We start from the raw sequence: 22,194 nt of genomic DNA on the forward strand, positions 1-22,194 counted from the left end.
ATGCGCAGATCGCGATCAGACGCGATCAGAAAAATAATATACAGCTTTTTCTCCAGATAACTGGTGCTGCAGTCAACCTTTTTTGTCACTTCATTCAAGTCTATGATTGCGTTGCAAGTCTATGATTGCGTTGATTTCTTCTCAGTCTGCTGCTTCCACTACTTCGGAATTTGCAACACCCTCTTTCACTATAAAATCATTTTTTTATATCCTCCTGCAAACATCAGGACCGACCATCAATGAACTGAATGAAGCATCCCATGAGAAATGACAATAGATCAAAGGCCGAGAAATAATTTTTCAACACATGATTACGTGCAGACACTGCTTTTTATTGTCAAACACTGCTTGCACTGTTGCACACTTGCACTGTTGCACACTTGCACACTTGCCTAGAAGGGTCTGCTGTCACCCGAGTTCTGTGAACCCCACAAGTTCGTTTTCCTCCTGATTAATCTCTCGCTCAATTGCATCAATGGCGTTACGTAGAATGTATTGTTGTTTGGTGAGATGTTATGGCATTTTCTTTTTCCTGTATTGGTCTCTTGGTATCTGGCCACTGCATCGTCAGACCATACTGTCAAGATATGGAATGTTGATGGTTTCACCGTAGAGAAGACATTAATTGGTGATTCTTTAATTATCCCTTTAAAATTCCTTACTCTTTGTTCTAGTGTTACCAACCAGTTAAAGTTCATATCTATATTTTACTCGATCAATTTTGGCCTTTATTCTATATCGTTGTCATTACGTCTGTAGGTCACCAGCGCAGGGTATGGGATTGTGTATTTTCTGTAGATGGTGCTTATTTAATCACAGGTAGTGGATGTGAAGCTCATTATTAAAGCTATTCAATTAGCACACCCTATGCATTTTGTGTGATGAAGAATAACATATGCCACTTTGTTATGGCAGCTTCTTCCGATTCAACAGCTAGACTGTGGACAGTGGCAACTGGGGAAACAATCAGAGTGTACCAAGGGCATCATAAAGCATCTGTCTGCTGTACTCTCCATGATGGAGCGGAGTCTTCTCCGTCCTGAACCCATAGAGGGGTACGTCCAATAGACTTCTTGTACAAAATGTTTATTTGATTGCTGTGGACTCCAATAATTGCTTCAGTTGTATTGTGATAGCTAGTGAAGCAGAGGTTTGAAGTCGCATTTGGATTTGAGCGTCTACACTTCTGATTGTGGTTATTTTGTAAGCCCTGGTTGTAAAGGCGTGTTTTGGGTTTCTTGTTGAGACCGAGTTCGCTTCTGAGCGAACTGCCTACGTATCTTTTTGTTGGTTTTTCTTTTTTCTTTTTCTTTTGGGGAGAGAGGAATTAGGCCCGACGTAGTTCAATCAAGTGATATTTATAAGTTTAGAAAAATGTCAATCTAGAAGGCACGTGTGTCTATGGTACACGTGTAAGGTGGAGATCGCGAATGAGTGTTGAGCTGGTTATATTATAAGTCGTGTGTTGATTGGGTGTTGGCGAGGTTACCCTTATTTCCCGGTGGTGGAAAATACAATCAAGATTTTGGTAATGATTACCCTTGGTGGTGATCATTACCCGAGGCGTTTTGCTTTTAGCCATGTGCTCGTACCGAGATATCTTCGTTCGTACCACCTACCAGAAAGGAGCTATTCGTAGGTCGTTCTTGGAGGTCGATGCATTGAAGTCGCGTATGCAATGTTTCTTAGAGAGTCGCTTCATAGATCGGGTCCGGAGGTCGTTGTATTGAGATCGCTACGTTTAGGTATGCAATGTTCTTTAATGGGGATATTGCTCCCTACCACGACCCCTCGATTGATTGGTTGTGTTAAGTGCGCAAAGCCGACCGAGAGAAGAATCAACACTTGTGTGAAGCATGAGCGAGCTACGGTGCTCGTTCTGACGGAGGTGTCGCTGAGTTCAAATCTTGTAGCATGATGGTTTTGGCGGGAAAGAAAAATTAGGGCGTGGGTGACACGTGACAGAATCATAGCAGTTGGAAAGGAGTCGTGTCGCCGCGTTATTCGGAACCCATGAAAAGACAGGTCCTTGGACATGTGTGTGGGCTATATGATAGGCCGTAATCATAACTTCTTGGGCACTGAACAGGCGGTTGTGCAAAATCAAATTTGGGATAACCAAAAGGCATTTCCAGGTTTTTCTTCCGAAAAACGCATAAGCTAGGGCTCTGCGGTGAGTGCTTACATTGTTTGTTTGCTTTTCATTTGCACTTTGCTTTCTTCTCGTTCCAGTAAGGGTTTGTTAAGTTGGTAGGTCAATGTTAGGTTGTAGGGTTTAAGGTTGGGTAATTTGAGAAAAAAGGAAATACTACAATGTCGGATTCGGCGACACTTTCATTTCGGAAGAGGTTAGGGAGATTTCACCGAGTCGCTGCGGAGTATGAAGAGGAGAATGAAGACTTCGTTGAGTGGTGGTGGTGGTGGTGGGACTGAAGTGGATGAAGAAGTTAGATTAGAGGAGGTTAATAGTCGATCTGGGTCAGAAGATGACATGGCTAGTACGTCGGGTCGAGGGGAGATGATGCCAGTAGGTGAGTTACCCCTAAGAGCGGTAGAGCATCGTGCTGCTAGTTCGTTTCCTGAGCTGCGAGCAGCTTATGGGATTAATGTGCCCTAGCTGGAAATATACGAACCCAGGCTAAGTGAAGATGTTCGTAGTGAGAGGTACAATCCTTCGAATGGTGGAATAATCATCTGTGAAGGTCAGCTGAGAGTGTACATGCAGATACCGTTCTCGAAATTGGTTTGTGACTTCTTGAGTCACTGTGGGAAGTCTCCATGCCAGTTCGTTGGTAACACCTGGCGACTATTTAAGGTGTTCGACCTGTTGAATGCCAGTGGTGAATACCACATAGGGGTGTCTGACATAATAGAGCACTACGTAATGAGGCGGTCTGGTAATCTGAATTTTAGCTTGCAAACCATGACGACGCGTTCTGCCGTGCTCGATGGTGTAAGCAATGAGGCCTGGACGAAGAGGCGTTCTTGTCGCTAGTTGGCAACCACCGTGTTAGTGGATGTAGGTTCGCGAACTAGGATGTGTAGCCTCAGCCGGTGGGTAGGCTTGTCTTGCTTTTTGACACTTTAATGGGTGATTTAATCGTTGTTCTAACTGGTTCATCTCTTTGTTTTGTTTGCGAGAATTTCTGATGCGGATTTAACCGATTCGCGAGGGAGATAGAAAGGTTCGCGGTTGAGTCGAGAAGAAAAGCGTCGCGAAGCTTCGAATTTGCTCATTTCTTTGAGGAAAAAGGAGGTGCTTTGCGATCGGGGAGAAAAGAAAGGCTAAAAAGAGCGAGCTCTAGGTCGAGCACGGCGGGTGGGGATGGAGAAAGCGCACAAGTGACGATAATAACGGGAGGACCCGAGATCGGGCGCGTGGCGTCCGGCGTCCGGTGGTGGTGGTGGTAGCGAGGGGTTGGTAGTTCGAGTTTTTAGATCCGAAGGGTTAACCATTGACGCCCCGTGGGCTGGAGGCGGTAGCCTTCACCGCTTCGTCGAGGGCAGGTTGAGAAGAGAAGAGTTGAAGCGAGAGGGGCTCGAATGGTGAAGGTTGTGCGACCGCCGGGGGGAGAGCTCAGTGGGGGTGGTGCTAGCGGTGGCCGAGTCGCGAGGAACTGGCAGGTCATGGACTTGGCGACCTTCGGTGTGGGATCTAGTCCGTCTCGGCGGGGCGGGAACCCGATCCGCTAAGCAGCGAAGGCTCCCCGTAAGGCGAAGTGGGAAGGTCGTTGTAGAGTGCCGATGACTTGGAGGCCCGATTCGTGTATTTAGATGAACACGGAGGGCCGCGAACGATAAAGCGTACTAACTGCAGTTTTAGGTCGAGTAAGGTAGCGGCCTGCTTGCTGGAACAGATCGCGTTAGATGGCAATCGCAAGGAACTAGATGAGAAGGGACTGGCGGATAACATCTGCGAGATGGAAATCGCGCAATGTCTCGTACGTGGGTTTGTTGTCCTTTGATATAGCGTGTTTTGTTATGTTCGTTGCTTTGATTTGTTTATATACGTGGACTATGGCAGCTTGTCAGTGGTTTCCAAAAGTTGAAAGAGATTGCGCATTATTTGAAACGGATAGAGAGTCTGTGTTGAAGCTGTCAGAGGAGCTAAAGAATGTGCAGGACGCTGCTAAGATGGAGCGTGAAGAGCTTGAGGACCTGCGGAAGGCTCATGAAAATCTGAATCTGGCGAAGATCTTTGAAAGATCCGAAATTTGAAGATCCGAGGCAAAAGCTAAAAGGAATCGGGCGAACGAGCGCGCCGCCTTGAATCCGTGGAAGTGGAAGGCTGAACGATTATGCCCTTCACTGCAAGAATGCGGATTACAAGGACGCTACTAAGGCCTATGATGATCTGGATGCGGACTTCGGAGATCTGGAAGCGGATTACAAGGCTTTGAAGGAGGAACACGCACGCTGCGCGTCTCGTACCTCAGTGGAACAGGTACGAGGAGACGGTGGTGGGGCGATTGCCTCCTCCTTGATCATGCCAGAGGCCGTGGTGTTTGAAGCTGGAGCTGTTACACCTGACGCGCTGATGAGTTTGGAACTGGATGGCGTATCGATCGTAGTGGACGGGAGGGAGGCTGAGGTCGATGAAGCTTTTGAGGCTGCAAAACTAACTGAGGTCCCCGGGAGGGCGAGTTGTAAATTTGTTAAATGTCTCTTATCAGCTTATATGCTGCGATACAATAGAACTGGTTTCCTGGGGTAACCTGGGCAGTTCGCCTTTCTTGCATTGCTGTATTTTGTTTTGTTGAATGAGTTGGTATCTCATACTAGTTCGGGGTAACCATATGAAGTTAACTTTTGCGTAGTCGGGTTGGATTTCCTGAGTAGTCTTAGCAGCCCGGCTAAAGAACGAACTGTATGAAAGTGTTGTTTAAAGAAGGTCGTTATTTACTTTCTTGCGATGTTGCACACTTGTTTCTCTTTGTGCGTTTCCTGTATCGATGATGCCAGATCGCTTTGATGGGAATGCCACGTGTAAGACAAATGGTGGCGGCTCGAGGGCGAATGATGGCGGACAGCTTGCCTGACGTTTGGCGTCTCAAGGTAATTATGACGTGGTTTGGAAAAGACGTTTACTTGACAAGTGAAACTGTTCGCGGAATACCAAAGGTGTTTGAAGCGTTTGTTCCGGCTTCTCTTCTTCTTCGACTTGTGCATTTCCACTACCGCCGCTTTGAAAGGTAACGCGTTGCTCTCTTCGTTTAAACATGTCTTGCTAAACATAATCCCCGCCCGGTCTTTAACTCCATTGCGTCTTCTTTGTTCATAGGTGTAATTATGGCGGAATGCGACAAAGCGGAGTAAAAGGAAAAGGCGCCCGAGAGAAACTTCTCCATCGGTCATGGAGGAGATAGAGTTCTCCCCCTCGCGTGCATGGAGACCGTGGAAAGCGGAAGAAGCATTTTGGTGGGGACGAAGCAACAAACGACCTAGGAGGGTCGGTCGTCCGGTGGTGGCGTTTGATGGATCGTCCCCTGGCGTCTTTGGTGAGAACTCGTTCCCGCGACCTGGGGATGTGGGGAGCGAGTTCTACTATATGGGGAAAACGGGGAAGAAACGCACAGTGAAACGTTCAGACTGTAGTTTCCACTCCGCCCCCATAGCGAGTAGCCTGCTGAAGGGGGCCGTGCTGGATGGTGATAAGGCGGAGGTGAAGGATGAAAGCATGGAAACGCTTCTAGGGACGATGGATATGGCGGCTTGTTTGGTAAACTCGTGATGCAGTAGGTGTTTATGTTAGTTTCGAATGTCTTTTCGGTCTGTTGACTTTGGTTGTGCAGTTTCTTGCAGGGTATGATAAACTGAAGAATGATGTTCAAGGCATTGAAGCTGATGATAACTCTCATGTGGAGTCGGGCAGGTATGCGTATCGCGGGAGAGTGGAAAAAAGGAATTTGGAAATAATGACGACGAGATATCGTAACGCTTATTGCGAGAACGCCGCGTTAGTTCTGAACTAACCGAGCTAGAGATAAGGAGGTGGTGGGCGGATCGCTTATGCCAAGAAATGTCAAAGGGTAATTTTCATGAGGCAAAGAAAGCATACACCCTGGCTTGTGCCGAATATGCCGTGCTGGATGAGAAATATCATGTCCTGAAGAGAGCGGCTGATGGTGAAGCGCAGGAACAAGGTATGCGAGTGATGCTGAGGTCTACTCGACACGGCGCTGGCAGGAGTGCGACCCCCCAAGATAAGCATGTTTTAACCGATGTTTGATGATGTACTGTATTTCCCTTTGTCGGAAGTTTTGATGATGTGTTGATTTTGCCTCTCTTATATAGGAGTAAACAATAGAAATTTTGTACTTCGGGCTTGCTCGAAAGCGATTCATTACACTAATTTGAGCTGGTTTCCACGAAGTGGCGGTTCGTTGTTTTGTTTAATATGTACCGATCTGGATTTTCTGGGTAGCCCCAGCAGATCGGTAAAACGAGCTGTAATGGCTATGGCCAAGCACTAGTATGGATTGGATCTAGAACGCATGACTACAGTTGATTGTTTGCATTTCTTCTCCTGCTTATTATGCGCGTGGTTTGTAGTTCAATGCGCAGCGCGCAGAAGTGTTTTTCATGTAACTGTTACTATACTTCGTTTGTCGCCTTGTTTGTAAAGAGAGAACCGCTAGGAGCTGCTTAGGTGATATGAATCGAGGTTGAAGAGTTCTTCGTTAGGTGTATTCTTTCGAATTTATAAGTAATGCGGGAATGTCTTGCTTAGGCAGGGCGTGTTAGCGTATGTAAGCGGAATGCCTATTGGGATTGTACGCATGTGGTCGACCCTAGAGCATAGGTGAAGAGACTATGGAACCTGTAAGCTCCAGAGAGAGTCATGATGGCGCGCAGAGCGTTCTCGTGTGGTCGAGTCTAGGAATATAGGTACTCGACGTAACAAGAGTTGGAGAGGCTGCAGAGCCTGTAAGCTCCAGAGAGTTGTATGCTCGCGGAGAGCGTTCTCGTGTGGTCGATCCTAGAAATATAGGTCCTCGACGTAACAAGACTTGGAAAGGCTGTAGAGCCTGTAAGCTCCAGAGAGCTGCATGCTCGCGGAGAGCGTTCTCGTGTGGTCGATCCTAGAAATATAGGTCATCGACGTAACAAGACTTGGAAAGGCTGTAGAGCATGTAAGCTCTAGAGAGTTGTATGCTCGCGGAGAGCGTTCTCGTGTGGTCGATCCTAAAAATATAGGTCCTCGACGTAACAAGACTTGGAAAGGCTGTAGAGCATGTAAGCTCTAGAGAGTTGTATGCTCGCGGAGAGCATTCTCGTGTGGTCGATCCTAGAAATATAGGTCCTCGACGTAACAAGACTTGGAAAGGCTGTAGAGCCTGTAAGCTCCAGAGAGCGGCATGCTCGCGGAGAGCGTTCTCGTGTGGTCGATCCTAGAGATATAAGTCCTCGACGTAACAAGACTTGGAAAGGCTGTAGAGCCTGTAAGCTCCAGAGAGCTGCATGCTCGCGGAGAGCGTTCTCGTTCGTGACAGCGTGCTGCTGGCTGAGGATGGCGGACCCAGTAAACATGTTGATTATCTATGCTGTGTAAACTGTTTAACTTGTCAATACAAGTAAATAGATTATATTGTATTAGTTAACACAAGAAACTTAGTTTTCATTAATGTGAACAAAAGGATATACAACATGAATGGCGCTACTGGTAAATTTTTTTCAGTAGATAGGTATTCCAAGGTCGAGGCAACATCTGCCCCTCTTGGGTTCTTAGCCAGTATGCTCCATTGCCGACGACGCGTTCCATGATGTAGGGGCCTTCCCATGTGGGTGCTAACTTGGAATCGCGTCTTGCGTCTTTTTTTCAAAGACTAGGTCGCGGGTTGAAAAGACCTAGGATGAACTTCGTTTGTTGTAGGAGTTCTTGAGTTTGTCGATAAGATCGCGACTCGATGGGCTAAGTCCCGCTTTTTCTTCCAACAGTCGACTTTCGTCCGCTACCGGTTCTCGTCTAAGCCGTGGAGTTTCAAAGTTTCCCGCAACTTGATGTACTTGTCCACGCTGAAGCGTAGAGCTCGGACGGTGTCTTTGGCGTTCCTTCATCAACGACACGGAGAGATCGGTGTTACGCGACTTTCGGCAAGCATTGGAAAAGGCGATTGTGGCGAAAGATTCTTTCAAGCCGCTTTCCATGCACAAATGATTCGGCCTTGAACCGCCCTAAGAACTCACGAATAGTTTTCGTCTTCCTTGAATGATAATTGAAACAAAGAATCAAGATCGCCTTCTTCCGCTTTGTTGTGGGCGATCTTGGCGAACAAATCGATAAATTTCGTTGAAGGTTTTATATAGAATCGATTCTAGTGAAAAGAACCAATCAAGCGCCATCCTCGAGGACCGGTTGGAAATAATATGCGGTGGAGATGATCAAACTTCGGGTGAAACGTAAAGTGCCAAACTCGAATGTAGCGAGCCACATCGACCCGAGGCACGCGTCTTTGCCATCATACATGGAAAAGCGTGGCTGGATAAAGTCTTGTGGAGAGGGTTTATTGAGGACCTCTGCGCTGAACGGAGACGCGCGATATGTCTTAAGCATCTTGTGCACAATCTGTGTCGAATCCTTCTTTACGGCGTTATGACCAATCCTTTGTGATAACTCGTTAATCTGTTGATTAACGTCGTTGATGCCGTTCTCTGCTCCGTTACCGACTTGTTGCTGCTGGTAACTATCCACCTGAGCGCGTAAAGTAGCATTTTCCTCCCTAAGCAAGGAAATGCTCTCATTTGTTATTCCCAACTGGTGGGCAAGGTGCTGGATTTGAGCTTCGAGGCTGCCCATGCTTCGTGGGCTTGAGAGTTGGGGATGGATGCATTGATTTAAGGTGGTTCTCAAGTAATCGAAAGCACAGACGGCGCCAATGTAAAGGCGTGTTTTGGGTTTCTTGTTGGGACCAAGTTAAAGTTCGAGTTTAAGCGCCACGATATCCTCTTGTTGGTTTTTTTTTTTCTTTTTCTTTTGGGGAGAGGAATCGGGCCCGGGCGTAGTTCAATCAAGTGGTATTTATAGGTTTAGGAAAATGTCAATCTAGAAGGCACGCGTGTGTCTATGGTACACGTGTAAGGTGGAGATCGCGAATGAGTGTTGAGCTGGTTATATTATAAGTTGTGTGCTGATTGGGTGTTGGCGAGGTTACCCCTATTTTCCGGTGGTGGGAAATACAATCAAGATTTTGGTAATGATTATCCTTGGTGGTGATCATTACCCGAGGCGCATTGCCTTTAGCCATGTGCTCGTACCGAGATATCTTCGTTCATACCACCTACCAGAAAGGAGCTATTCGTAGATCGTTCTTGGAGGTCGATGTATTGAAGTCGCGTATGCAATGTTTCTTAGAGAGCTGCTTCATAGATCGGTCCTGGAGGTCGTTGTATTGAGATCGCTTACGTTTCGTATGCAATGTTCCTTAATGGGGATATTGCTCCCCTACACTGGTTATTGATCGAAATGAAAGGGTTGTGCACACCGTCAATCTTTAATGTCTTTGTCTATTAGCCCTGTTTGATATTACTGATCAGGAATTGACATGAAGCGGTGATTGTTGTTCGTTACTTCAGTTATCATTTGAAATCATTTTACCACTTACCAGATATCCATTGTCCACACTTTTCAAAAAAGAAAGGGGGGAGGGGGATCACTGGGATAAAATATGTTAGATTCATTGAATCCATTAGGCTGAGTCCAATGGCTCTCTATCCCTCTAAAAGTAGTGTTGAAGTCAATAAAATAGAGCTAAAATCAACAAAATAGAGCTAAAAGTCAATAAAATAGAGCTAAAATCAACAAAATAGAGCTAAAGTCAAAATATTTTACTCTCTATCTTTATTTTACTCTCTATATGAGCCATTGGACTCAGCCTTATGGAACTTGAGAAGTGCTCTCCTAAGCCTAATAGGCGGCAGTTGGTTTCACTTTCTCTCGTAGTGCCACAGGTTGGCTGACCAGTGATGTGCAGTTTTAGTATGACCGAATTAGTTGCAGGTTCGGTGTTCTAAGTGTTTAGTACTGGCCTGGTCCGCTGAGTGTTTGGTGCCAGCTAATTCTGGATTTCTGGTTAACTTATTTGTGTGCAGTGTTTTTGGTGAGTTGCATGAAGGGGTGATCTCTGACTTGGAGAAATGAACCATATATCTACAGAGGGTTCGATTAAGGTTCATTCACATCATTGTGGGTGGCCGAAGTGTTCATTACCAATGGAGAAATGTGTTTGGGTAGTTGGGCCTGCTCATCTATCTGGATATTAAACTGGTTCTAGAAACTCACTGCATCGATGCATGCAATACCATAATTTTGGGTCACGAGGTGGGCACTTGCATTTTATGATTTTTCTATACGTTTGGACTGGCACTTCGCACTTGGCAGTTAATTGGTTCAGACTTCAGACACCTTTAAACGGGTTGGTCGTATAAACTTCCCTACTATTAAACACAATCATGACAGCCAAAAAGAAACTGAAGGCGTGAATATGTTGCTTTACTGATATGGCAATGGACCTGGATTCTCTCCATTGTAGGATTTGTAGCTAGCTAGGGACCTGACGGACCTCTGATGCGTTTCACACCTTTCATTTTTATCACTGTTCCATATAAAAGTTAATTTCAAAGTATCAAACCAGATATGACTTTGCAATGGCCAGGCACAAAGCAAATTAAAGTCGGAAATAAATCAAGTTAAAAGAAGCATTTTGACAGATTTGATTGCACTTTTATGTGGTTTCATGGATATATGCTGGTAATATATATCTTAGGTCTTAAGAAATTGATTTAAACCACCATATTGAAGGGAGAAAGTAGCACATATGTCAGCTAAATGCTTTAGGAAGAAACAACTGTCATTAAGAAACTTGAACTGTAAAGGCAAGGGACCATTGGGAATTTCTCTAAAATTTTCTCCCTCACCGCTCACCAGCCATAAATATATTGCACAACAATAGTAGTATATTCCTTTTTGTCTTCATTTCTGGTGTTCGTTTCAGAGTGATTTTTTGCTCCTAGGGATTTTGCTCCAAGCGAAACAGGAACCAATCACGTGTCTACTAAAAAGAGATTGACAGTTATCAAATTTTTTCTTAGAACAAACTTACTGATTTGCTCCCACTAAAAATAGAGATAAATAAAAGAAAAAAAATTAAAAAAATCTCATTGTAAAATATATAGGAGTTCTTCCCATCATTAGCTAAAATTTTATTTTTTATTTTTTTTAGTTTGAAATAAATGTCACTAGTTCAGCATTTCAAGTTTTTTATTATTTTTTTTCCAACAATTAAAATCAAAAACTAGATTTTGTAAATTGTTAAGTTTTTTTCTTTTATTTTTTTTTAAAAGTTGGGGGTAAATTAGGAAGCATATATTAAGGTGGAAATTTGATAACTATTGACCCCTTTTCAGTGGATACTTGGTTGGTTCCTATTTCCCTTAGAGATCTTGGAGCAAATCCCGTTAGGAAGCAAAAAATCACTCTCTCATTCTCTTTCCAATCAATGCCTAAAACAGCACTTTGTACCTGGAAATAAAGCCGTTGAGAACTTGAGACTAATGAAAAACAAAACCTCCATCTCATGACAAATGGCACACATTAAATTCCCAGTTGTGAAACAGTCACCCATGAACATATATTTTTGGCTCCTAGTTTACCACCCGATGATCAAAATTTTGTTATTAACATGGTATTGAGTATTGACACATAAAGATTAGAACTAAACTGATATCCAACGATTATTCGACTAAACTTTTTTTGTTACCATTATCATATTGACATCCACGAAATAGAATTCCAAGAACCAGGACCAGGTGAAATTTCTCAAATAACAACCGTTACAGAAAAGACAATTAATAGTGGGAAGCCGTTATACAATAAAAAGTCCTAAAAAACATGCAAATGGTGAACGTGGGGGGAACTTCAGCATACATTTATTCCCTCTTTTTAATACCCTTCCTCAGAACTTAAAAATCACAAAAAACCAACCTTCCATCAACAACTAATATGTCTCATCGGCCAGCGAAACCGTATTGGTGAAGTAACCAAAGCCTCAAAACTCCAAATTCTCTTGTACAAAACAGAGTCAAAACATATCAAGAAAACAGAGGATTTTGGTCCACAAATCCACAATGTGGAAAAAACGCTTGTTTTCCAAGAAAGAAAACAAGGGGGCCAATAATGCTAACAGCAACAGCTACTCATGGGCATGGAGATTTCCTACATCTGCCTTTAGTTTTAGAGTAAAACGTTTAGATTTCCAACTTTCAATTGTTGATGATATTCTCTTCAAAATTCTCTCAGTTTTTGAAGCTATTCTCCTTGTTTCTGCTCTCTGTTTCTTCTTCCTTTGTTGTGGTTGTCACTTTTAACTTCTCAAACTTCAAATTCTCTCCCACCCCTTTGTTTCTTTCCTTGTTTTAAGTCTCGGGTCTTGTTTAATTTTATTTTTTTGAGTTATAAAATGGAAGTTTTCCATAGCCTCAAAAGTGTTAATCCAAGTGATATTCATGTTGGTTGGATTGGAATTGGAGTTATGGGTGGTGCTATGGCTTCACGTATCTTAACAGCAGGTTATAAAGTCACTGTCTTTGCTAGAACACCTGAAAAAGCTTTATTTTTGAAAAACCAAGGTGCTCAAATTGCAACTTCTCTTTCTGAAGTTGCTAGTGTAAGTGATGTAGTGTTTACCATGGTTGGTCATCCATCAGATGTTAGCTCTGTTGTTCTAGGTGATCAATGTGTTCTTTCAAGTCTTTCTAAGGGTGGGGTTATTGTTGATCATACAAGTAGTGATCCTCAACTTGCTAAAGAGATTGCAACCACTGCGCTATCAAAGGGTTGTTGGGCGATCGATGCACCGGTTTCAGGTGGAGACATAGGAGCAAAAGAAGGTAAGCTAGCTATATTTGCTGGTGGAGATTATAATGTAGTGAAATGGTTAACACCATTGTTTGAAATCATGGGAAAACCAACATATGTAGGTGAATCAGGATGTGGAATGAGTTGTAAGATTGCGAACCAGATTACAGTAAGCGCGAATTTAGTTGGTTTAAGTGAAGGTTTAACATTTGCTAAACAAACTGGGCTAGATTTGAGGCAGTATATGAATTCTATTAGAGGTGGAGCAGCAGGATCAAAGGTGATGGAAATATTTGGAGAGAGAATGATTGAAAGGGATTTTATAGGAGGTTCTTTTGCTGAGTATGTGGTGAAGGATCTGGGAATGGGTTTGGAAGGAAAAGAGGACAAGCCAGTTGTTTTACCTGGTGCTGCTTTGTCAAAGCAGTTGTTCTTATCAATGGTTGCTAATGGAGATGGGAAAATGGGGATGCAAGGTCTTGTCACTGTAATTGAAAGGATGAATGGCAAATGAAAAGACTAATTATTTGTTCATGATCATACATGTTTTCATGGAATTTAAAAGGCATTATTCTCTTTAATTCTTATCATATATCCTCTAATTTTAGAATCATTTTTAAGTTTATGTTATTGTTCTTGTTCTTTTGATTGAACTTCATCTTCCAACTGATCGAATGATGGCTTGGGTAGCTCTGGGACAGTTACAAGTTCAAACTTACTATGGAAATGCAATAATGTACGTGCAAGTCTGACCAACCCTTCTTGGTTTTGGTTGGTATAGTTGGGTAGCAGTTCCACCGACTATATTCTCTCTTTTAAAATGCGAATTGTATGATTCCTACTTTATTTTGAGTACCTTCTGATTGAATGTACAAGGCATTAATAGTAAAAAAAACAAAATTGACAATAGTTGCATACAAGAGGGACAACCAACACAGGACTCGAGGAGGGCGCATTCATATTTTTTAGCGAGTAGCTTTTTAGCTGAAAATTTTCTTGACTTAATTTCACACAATTTCCTGGAAGTTCAACTGGCCATAATCTGAGAGTACATCTTTGTTTACTTGACATAATCAACAAGAATTTCAATTCATAATTCACATAGAACTTGTTGATTTTGATGTGTGGGATGTTTTGTTTAAAAAAATTATGTTATAAACTAAGTTAAAAACTTCAATTAAAAAAATTAGTTGTTTAACATATTATTGGGGAGGCCTTATTTACTAACTAATATTTTTTTAACCAAGTTGTCTATTGTAATCCATAGGCTTACCTGCCCAAATGATTAACCACAACATGTTTGGCTACATAATTAGAGAACTCCGAGAGATTTCTTCTTGGCTATGAGTTTCGATTAACTCACACATCCTTTCTTATGCTTCAGAATTACAAAATAGAGAAAGAGCGATCTTCCACTTGAATGAAGTTATTAATCGTGCTAATTAACTTATACTCATTGCCATTCTTTGTTCGACTTGACTGAAGTTCCTTCATATATCAATCCCTAAACTACTTATTATTTCTCGCATTAATAATACATTCTACTAATTTCAGAACTATAAGAAAATATAAGTACTAAATTCTGTAAGCTTTTGAAAAGTTTGGATGTGTAAATTTGTTTGAGAAAGGAAGATATATAGACAAATAGGTTGAGTAGTTAGTTACGAAGGATTAGCGTGGGAATAAACTCAATTGTGAAACCGTGGGACAAAATATCACCCATGCCGACCTGAACCAAAATATCAGTACCGAAATATATAAATTCCAGAACCAAAAACATATAACATTTTCAGTCTTCTCCTCATTTCTCCATTTGAACAATGGCTTCTCCTTCAACAATGCAAAGAACAACAACAAATCTCATTCCACCATCATCACCCCTTCAAAGACTCTCAACATTCAAAGAACCATCATCACCACCACCAAATTCCATCTCCCCACTCTCCACATTCTCAACAGATCCAATTTTCTCAGCATTCTTATCACCAAACTTCAACTCCACTCAATTTTCCTCCCAGGCACTTTCTTCCGGTTCTGCAGCTGCTTGTGCTGAAAAACTAGAAGAAGGCATTCGTTTATTGGAAAAACAGCTTCGATCTGAGGTACTTACACGTCATGATGATCTTTTATCTCAATTGTCATCACTTAAAGATGCCGAAACTGCGTTAACGATTGTTAAATCAGGTATATCCACTTTACAGAGTTCAGTACGTAAAGTTAGACAAGAAATAGCTGACCCCAATAGACAAATTAAGTTAAAGACTGTTCTTTTATCTAATATTCATACAACAGCTGAATTGTTACAATGTAGTGTAAAGGTGTTACGGCAGTCAAAAAAGTTGAAAGATTTGATGGATGTTGATGTGGTTGAATCTGAAAAACTAGATCTTTCTAAAGCTGCACAGTTACATAGAGAGATTGTTAGTTTGTGTGAGGAGAATTCGCTTTCGGGGATTGGGGTGATTGATGAGGAATTGAGTTGGTTGTTGGAGACGGGTAATCGGTTGAGAACGGAAGGGATGAAGGTATTGGAGAGAGGTATGGAAGGGTTAAATCAAGCTGAAGTTGGGAGTGGTTTACAAGTTTTTTATAATTTAGGTGAGTTGAGATCTTCGGTTGATACGTTGATTAATAAGTATAAGAATCAAGGGGTGAAGAGTGTGAGTGGGGCATTGGATATGAAGGCTATATCGGCTTCATCGGGTAATTTTGGTCCTGGTGGGATTCAGAGAAGTGGTACTCCTCAGATTGGTGGTGGTGGGAAAGCAAAAGAAGGGCTTTGGAAAAGGATGAATACTTGTATGGATCAGATACATTCTATTGTCGTTGCTGTTTGGCATTTGCAGAGAGTTTTGTCGAAGAAACGTGACCCATTCACTCATGTTTTGCTCCTTGATGAAGTCATGCAGGTAAGATTTTCATTATCTTTGAAGCAAAATGCCATGTCTGCGTTTATTGTCGATATAGTAATAGCTTGAAATAATTTTGATTATTCATTTTGTTGATCATTTATATTGTTTTCTGTTGAGAAATATATGTACATAGTGTCAAAATTTGCATTTCTAGTTGGGGGAGAGTTGGTGACACTAGTTAATCTTGAAGAGAAAATCTAAAAATGTGACTAGACAATGAATTTTTGTATTATGATGTAATGCTTATAATTTGAAGAGTGACACCGGACAACTTTTGGAATAAGCTAAGTGACCAACGAAGAAGTAGGAACCAAGATCCTAAACCAATGCCATTTGGAGATCGATCCCAAGTCACAAAAAGATCCTAGCCTCACCCAGTAGGATATAAAGTAGGTCACACATGATTAGAAATCTCACCCAACTGAATTCTATAGTGGAATAGAGAGTTTCGATTGGATCCAAGTTGCAAGATGGGTGGGATATGATATCCGATAGTTTCATTTAACTTGGATGTATGTCTATATTGACACTTTTTTCAAATGATACTCAAGTCATTGAAATATTTGTGTTCAGCTATTACATATAACTACCATAGTTGGATGTATACCAGGATTGTCTGCTTATCAGTACTGAACCAACTATTTTCAAGAACATCCATATAGTTTTTTTTTTTATTGGCAACATCAATATAGTTATGTTGGTGAAGAATTGAAGATTCCGACATAGGTTATGAAATTAAGATTGTGCTACCTTGAATTCCTAACTCCTGATTATCATAGAGATTATGATATGAAAGAATGCAACACATCCGTGTCGATTATGGTCGTGTTGCTGGAGAATTGACCGATTTCCTTGATTATGACACTATGCCACTATGGTATTAAGATGAGTTCACAATACCCGAAGTTAGTTTGAGCTGTGGACAGTTTATAGAATTCACTCTTTTTCCTACTCAAAATCAACGTCTGTGTATTTTTATCACAGCTTCACGACAGTGCCATTTTACTCTATGATCACCTGTATGATATTGTTAAATCCAATGTACCCTCCAAAATTCTGCTTCAGGGTGGTTTCTGTGGTTTTACGAAATTCAGGTGTTCTGGTGCAGGAAGGTGATTTGATGTTAACTGAACGTGTTTGGGAAGCAATTGTGAAATCTTTTGCTAACCAAATGAAGTCTGCTTTCACCGCATCAAGTTTTGTCAAAGAAATATTTACTGCAGGATACCCAAAACTCTTTTCTATGATAGACATTCTCCTGGAAAGAATTTTGCAAGACACAGATGTCAGAGGGGTTCTGCCTGCTATCAGCTCAGAAGGAAAGGATCAAATGGTTGCTGCTATTGATTTATTCCAGACAAATTTCTTGGCTCTATGTCTGAGTCGCCTGTCAGATCTAGTTAATAGCATCTTCCCAGTTTCCAGCCGGGGAAGTGTTCCATCCAAAGATCAAATCTCAAGGATCATATTACGCATTCAGGAGGAAATTGAAGCTGTTAAACTGGATGGGCGGTTGACTCTTCTGGTGCTGCGTGAAATTGGCAAAGTCTTGCGTCTGCTAGCTGAAAGAGCCGAATACCAGGTATAATCAATTTTTGAATGGGTACTTTTGCGTATGCCTATCTTTCAGGTTTCTAATTATTGTTGCTTTGTACATTTGTTCCTTAGATGCACTCTTTTGAAAGTAGAATAATGAACCTGTGCTTTAATTACAGATTTCTACCGGTCCCGATGCTCGTCAGGTAACTGGTCCTGCTAATCCAGCACAAATCAAGAACTTTATGCTATGCCAACATTTGCAAGAAGTTCATACACGTATTTCAACTACAATGTTGGGGCTACCTACTGTTGCCTCAGATGTCTTGTCTGCTTCTCTAGGTGCCATTTATGGGGTTGCTTGTGACTCAGTGACAACTTTGTTTCAAGCAATGCTTGATCGCCTTGAGGGTTGCATCTTGCAAATCCATGAACAGAACTTTGATGTGCATGGCATGGATGCAGCGATGGACAATAATGCATCTCCATACATGGAGGAATTGCAGAAGTGTGTGCTTCATTTCCGCAGTGAATTTCTATCTAGGCTGCTGGCTTCGTTTTCGACACATGGTCTTAGTACGGGCACAGAGACCATATGCACCACTCTTGTCAGGAGAATGGCTTCAAGGGTCCTGGTATTTTTCATCAGACATGCTGCACTTGTGAGACCACTTTCAGAATCAGGTAAGTTGAGGATGGCAAGGGACATGGCTGAGCTGGAGTTAGCTGTGGGCCAAAATTTGTTTCCAGTAGAACAGCTAGGTGCACCATATCGAGCCCTCCGTGCATTCCGCCCTGTTATTTTCTTGGAAACATCTCAATTTGGAGCATCTCCACTTCTTCAAGATCTGCCGCCAAGTGTAATACTCCATCACCTTTATTCTCGAGGTCCAGAAGAGCTGCAGTCTCCGATACAGAGAAATAAGCTCACTCCTCTGCAGTATTCGCTCTGGATGGATTCACAAGGGGAGGATCAGATCTGGAAAGGTATCAAAGCAACTCTTGATGATTATGCTGTAAAGGTAAGATCTAGAGGGACAAGGAATTCAGCCCTGTATATCCTCTTATGCTTAGACTGGGATCATCGATAAGTGAAACTGCTCAGTCTTAAGTCTTGAGGATCTATCTCACCTGAAAAAAGAACAAACGAGTTTGATTTGCCATTTTGGATGAGTTATATTGAATATATACAGCCTGTTTTAATATATATTGTACACCTACTTCTCTAATTTTGTTTATGCAACCAAAAATATATTCTTCTCTAATTTTGTTGTACAGTAGGGTCCTCGTGCCATATTTTAAACGCCCGTATGAGCTACATCGTTTTTGGATACAGAGGTAAGCCTGCAAAATGGAGTGTTTATGCTCTGTGTTCCTTTCTACTTGTAGTGTGAATCAATGAGCTGAGAAGTTGGGTTGTTGTATTAGAGTTGAAAATATGGACAGAATCAGCTACCTTCGTCAAGAACTTAGAGATCAGATACTCTCATTCCTTCCAATAGATGAAGAAATCAGAACCAGCATTCTCTCGAAACAATGGAGGAAGGTTGTCTCTACTCTTTCCACTTGGGAGTTCAAGGAACTTTTTTTTTATCGAAGTAAGTCTCGATACGTAAAACGTTTGAAGGATTTTATTTGTCAAACACTTGGCTTCCACGATAACGGGGCGATATAGAAAAGTTCAGCCTCACAATTTGTCCTAAAGATGATTTTTATATCCTAATGATCACAAAAATATATGGAGACAAGGGGTCACTCCGTCTTAGACCCCTCTTGCCTGGGAAATAACCATGTGGGGCACCATTGACTGAGTGAGAAGAAAGGAGTAGAGTAACAACTGGTCAACGACCTCTTGAACTTTGGAGGAAAACAATAAGCATCCATAAGCATCCAGCATGTAAGAAATAGAGCTGTAAGAGACGGTGTCATATGCTTTCTGGAGGTCAATCTTAAACGCACATATGGGGGAGCCATGTTTCCAGTATAATTTCTTAGAAGTTCATGAGATAGTAAAATATTTTCTTGAATGGATCTCCCTGGTATGAACAATGAGCTTATCCATATAGAACAGCATCTAAGTTATCATGCTTGCATATCCATCATTTGAGTCTCCAACAATTATTCCAATAATTACATATCCAAGTTCTATCTTTTTGCATGATAGAGTTTTTCCATTTTATGATTATATTGTGTATTTGTTTCCCTCTTTTAAGGAGTAGTAGTGCATTTATTTATGGATGGTGCCACGAAATTACTCTATCTTTTCAGTTTCATCAATTTTTCTAAAGTTGCTTGGAGCACAGTTGAAATTTTAATGCTCTGCTTACTAAAATTGAAAAACCTGTTCTGTTGGATATTGGTCATGTGAAACAGAAGTGCTATTTAATTTGCCTCTGCCCTCGGCTCTTTTTCTCCACAAGGACTCACATCCATGACCGATAATAATACCTCAATATATAGGAAACAATCTGTGATACACTAAACAGTCATGTTTGGCTTCGATCTTTTTTTATATTTGTGATTGAAGGTTTCTCATGCTTAAAACCGCTAGTAACAAAGAAGATTAACATGTTCTATTTTCCGAAACACAGAAGAAATTAGAAGGTGCGCCATTAGCAGGTTACTTGAGCACCAAGTTATACTCTGAAGTGATAGTCGGATGAAATCCTAATTTCCTGTTTGGAATTTATCAGTCTATTTCACACGGAAATCCAAAGCACCAGTGCGCACTTCACTAATTATTTCCTGATCCCAATTTCTATTTACAGACTTCCACTTTCCAAGTTCGAATTGGAAACAAAGAACTTCCACTAACTCTAGTCCTAATTTGAATGTGACTTCGTTTTAGGAAACAAGATGGCTATAAAATAAAACCCAACCATTGAATGTGAGATTACAATTTTAATTTTGATACCACAAATTGTTGAACGCAACTTTGGTGTTGGTAGTGCAATGGCTTCAACAGGAGCTTTTGTTCCTCGTCCAATCACAGACAATGACGAGCTATTGGAATATCAGTCTCGTCGACGAAAGGAGTTTGAAGATCAGGTTATAGGCGTTAAAGGTAACAATGATGTCTGGGTCAGATACGCTCAATGGGAGGCGTTGCAGAAGGATTTCCGTGGCGCTCGCGCAATCTGGGAGCGAGCTCTTGTAGCTGATGACAATGTTAGTCTTGGTTTATGGATAAAGTATGCTCAAGCAGAGATGGAAAACGACTTTGTATGCCGTGCACGTAAAGTTTGGGATAGAGCAGTGAAAGCACTTCCTTGTATGGATAAGTTATGGTACAAATATGCCAACATGGAGGAGAAGTTGGGCCATGTCCAAGCTGCACGGCGTATTTATGAGAGATGGATGGGTTGGTTGCCTGACCATTGTGGCTGGGTAACTTATGTGATATTTGAGTTCCATCACAACGAAATTGAACGAGCAAGGGAGATTATGGAGAGGTACGTGCAATGCCATCCAAAGGTTGTCCGGTCTTGGACCCGCTGCGCTAAATTTGAACTAGACAATGGGGACGTTGCCAGGGCTAGGGAGTTTTATGAGAGAGCAGTCGACAATCTTGCTGACTATAAGGAGGAGGACGTTGAGCAACTCTTTGTGAAATTTGCCAGGTTTGAGGAACGAAACAAGGAGGTGGAGCGCACAAGGTGTATTTACGATTTTGGGTTCTCTCACGTTCCTAAAGGCAGGGCTAAGGTTTTAGACAAAAATTTTATGTTGTTTGAGAAGCGGTATGGACAGAAGGAAGGAATAAAATGTGACATTTTGGAGAAAAAAAGGTTTCAGTATGAGGAAGAATTGAGGAAGAATCCTTTCGATTACGACACCTGGTTTGATTACATTCGGCTGGAAGAACGGATCAGAAACATGGACAAAATCCACAACTTATATGAAAGAGCGACAGCCAATGTCCCCCACCACTACTCAAAGCCCTACATTTACTTGTGGATCAACTATGCCTTGTTCACAGAGCTTGTCACCGAAAACATGGACAGGACTAGGCAGGTGTACAAAAAATGTCTTGAGTTGATGGCCCATTACAAGTTCTCGTTTGCCAAAATATGGATGTTGGCTGCGCAGTTTGAATTACGGCAAAATGACCTACCAGCTGCTAGTAGAATCCTTGGAAATCCTGTTCAGATAACCGCGAAAGACAAGATATTCCGGAACCACATTGAGCTAGAAACGAAGATGGGAAACCTGAACCGTTGCCGATCTTTGCACAACAAGTATCTAGAACGGACTACTGATGACAAGTCCTTTGTTTGGCTCAAGGATGCCGAGATGGAACAATCATTAAGTGAGAATGAGAAGGCTGGAGCTATCTTCGGACTCACAACAGTTCAAAGTACACTTGATATGCCAAATTTCTTTTGGGAAAAATACATCGGTTCTGAACCTGATTATGAGATGTACAACAGGCTGAAGCTCAAGAAAAGGAAAAAGAGTGCTACCGAATATGAAGAATACTACGAGTATGTTTTTCCTGAGAAAGTAGCCCCGACCACGACTATGGAAGTGGCATTCAACTAAAAGAGCAAAAAAATTGGTGTTACACTGTCATCACTTTTCATGTGACCCAGAAAACAGTTTGCATATGTAACATTTTCCTTCTCCAATGTTTTTTAGGAAGCAATGAATGTACATTACTGTTCCTTGTATCCTAACACTTAATTTTAACTGTGCCTGTATTAAAATTGAGATTACAATATAAGATATATCTGAAATTACAAATTTTGCTCTAGACTTACTGGCGGATACAAAATGGCACGATATATGACTAGATATCGAAATATGTTTTGAAATCTCAAAAGAACCGACAAGAAAATAGTGCAGTTTTTTAGACTTACGTCCCCAACAAATTTGCTAATTAGATTTCCGTCC

At 41.7% G+C, this 22,194-nt stretch overlaps 3 protein-coding genes, 1 long non-coding RNA gene and 1 pseudogene across 5 annotated transcripts; all 5 read left to right on the forward strand.

Moving 5' to 3' along the window:
- Nucleotides 1–10,706, forward strand: LOC147478583 (uncharacterized). 2 transcript variants are annotated; one of them, XR_015208302.1, is made up of 4 exons: nt 3–628; nt 760–819; nt 916–1,055; nt 10,090–10,706. It is a non-coding gene; the product is annotated as an uncharacterized LOC147478583 (long non-coding RNA). The 2 variants fall into 2 exon arrangements; XR_015208301.1 differs by lacking the exon at nt 10,090–10,706 and having other exon boundaries at nt 1–628; nt 916–1,238.
- A 1,417-nt stretch (nt 10,707–12,123) lies between these two features.
- On the forward strand, nt 12,124–13,466 carry LOC147478584 (uncharacterized). Its single transcript, XM_086583561.1, has one exon. The coding sequence runs from the start codon at nt 12,124–12,126 to the stop codon at nt 12,361–12,363; it is 240 nt and encodes a 79-aa protein (XP_086439687.1). The 3' UTR covers nt 12,364–13,466.
- LOC147478585 (putative 3-hydroxyisobutyrate dehydrogenase-like 3, mitochondrial) lies at nt 12,456–13,466 on the forward strand. Its single transcript, XM_086583560.1, has one exon. It carries the CDS (start codon nt 12,456–12,458, stop codon nt 13,365–13,367), a length of 912 nt encoding a protein of 303 aa, XP_086439686.1. The 3' UTR covers nt 13,368–13,466.
- Nucleotides 13,467–14,630: 1,164 nt separating this feature from the next.
- On the forward strand, nt 14,631–18,566 carry LOC147478586 (Golgi transport complex protein-like protein). The gene is given in 4 exon segments (XM_086583733.1): nt 14,631–15,762; nt 16,874–17,347; nt 17,481–18,333; nt 18,336–18,566. Coding segments are annotated over 4 exon segments (2,493 nt in total). The 5' UTR covers nt 14,631–14,673; the 3' UTR covers nt 18,413–18,566.
- A 1,687-nt stretch (nt 18,567–20,253) lies between these two features.
- Nucleotides 20,254–21,843, forward strand: LOC147478587 (uncharacterized; annotated as a pseudogene).
- The last annotated feature ends 351 nt before the right edge of the window (nt 21,844–22,194 follow it).

The sequence above is a fragment of the Coptis chinensis genome, chromosome 9 (genome assembly GCF_015680905.1).
Source record: "Coptis chinensis isolate HL-2020 chromosome 9, ASM1568090v1, whole genome shotgun sequence".
NCBI lineage: Eukaryota > Viridiplantae > Streptophyta > Magnoliopsida > Ranunculales > Ranunculaceae > Coptis > Coptis chinensis.

Coding starts and splice junctions, on each gene's coding strand:
- LOC147478584 (XM_086583561.1), top strand. CDS start 12,124: ATGTGGAAAAAACGCTTGTTTTCCAAGAAAGAAAACAAGGGGGCCAAT.
- LOC147478585 (XM_086583560.1), top strand. CDS start 12,456: ATGGAAGTTTTCCATAGCCTCAAAAGTGTTAATCCAAGTGATATTCAT.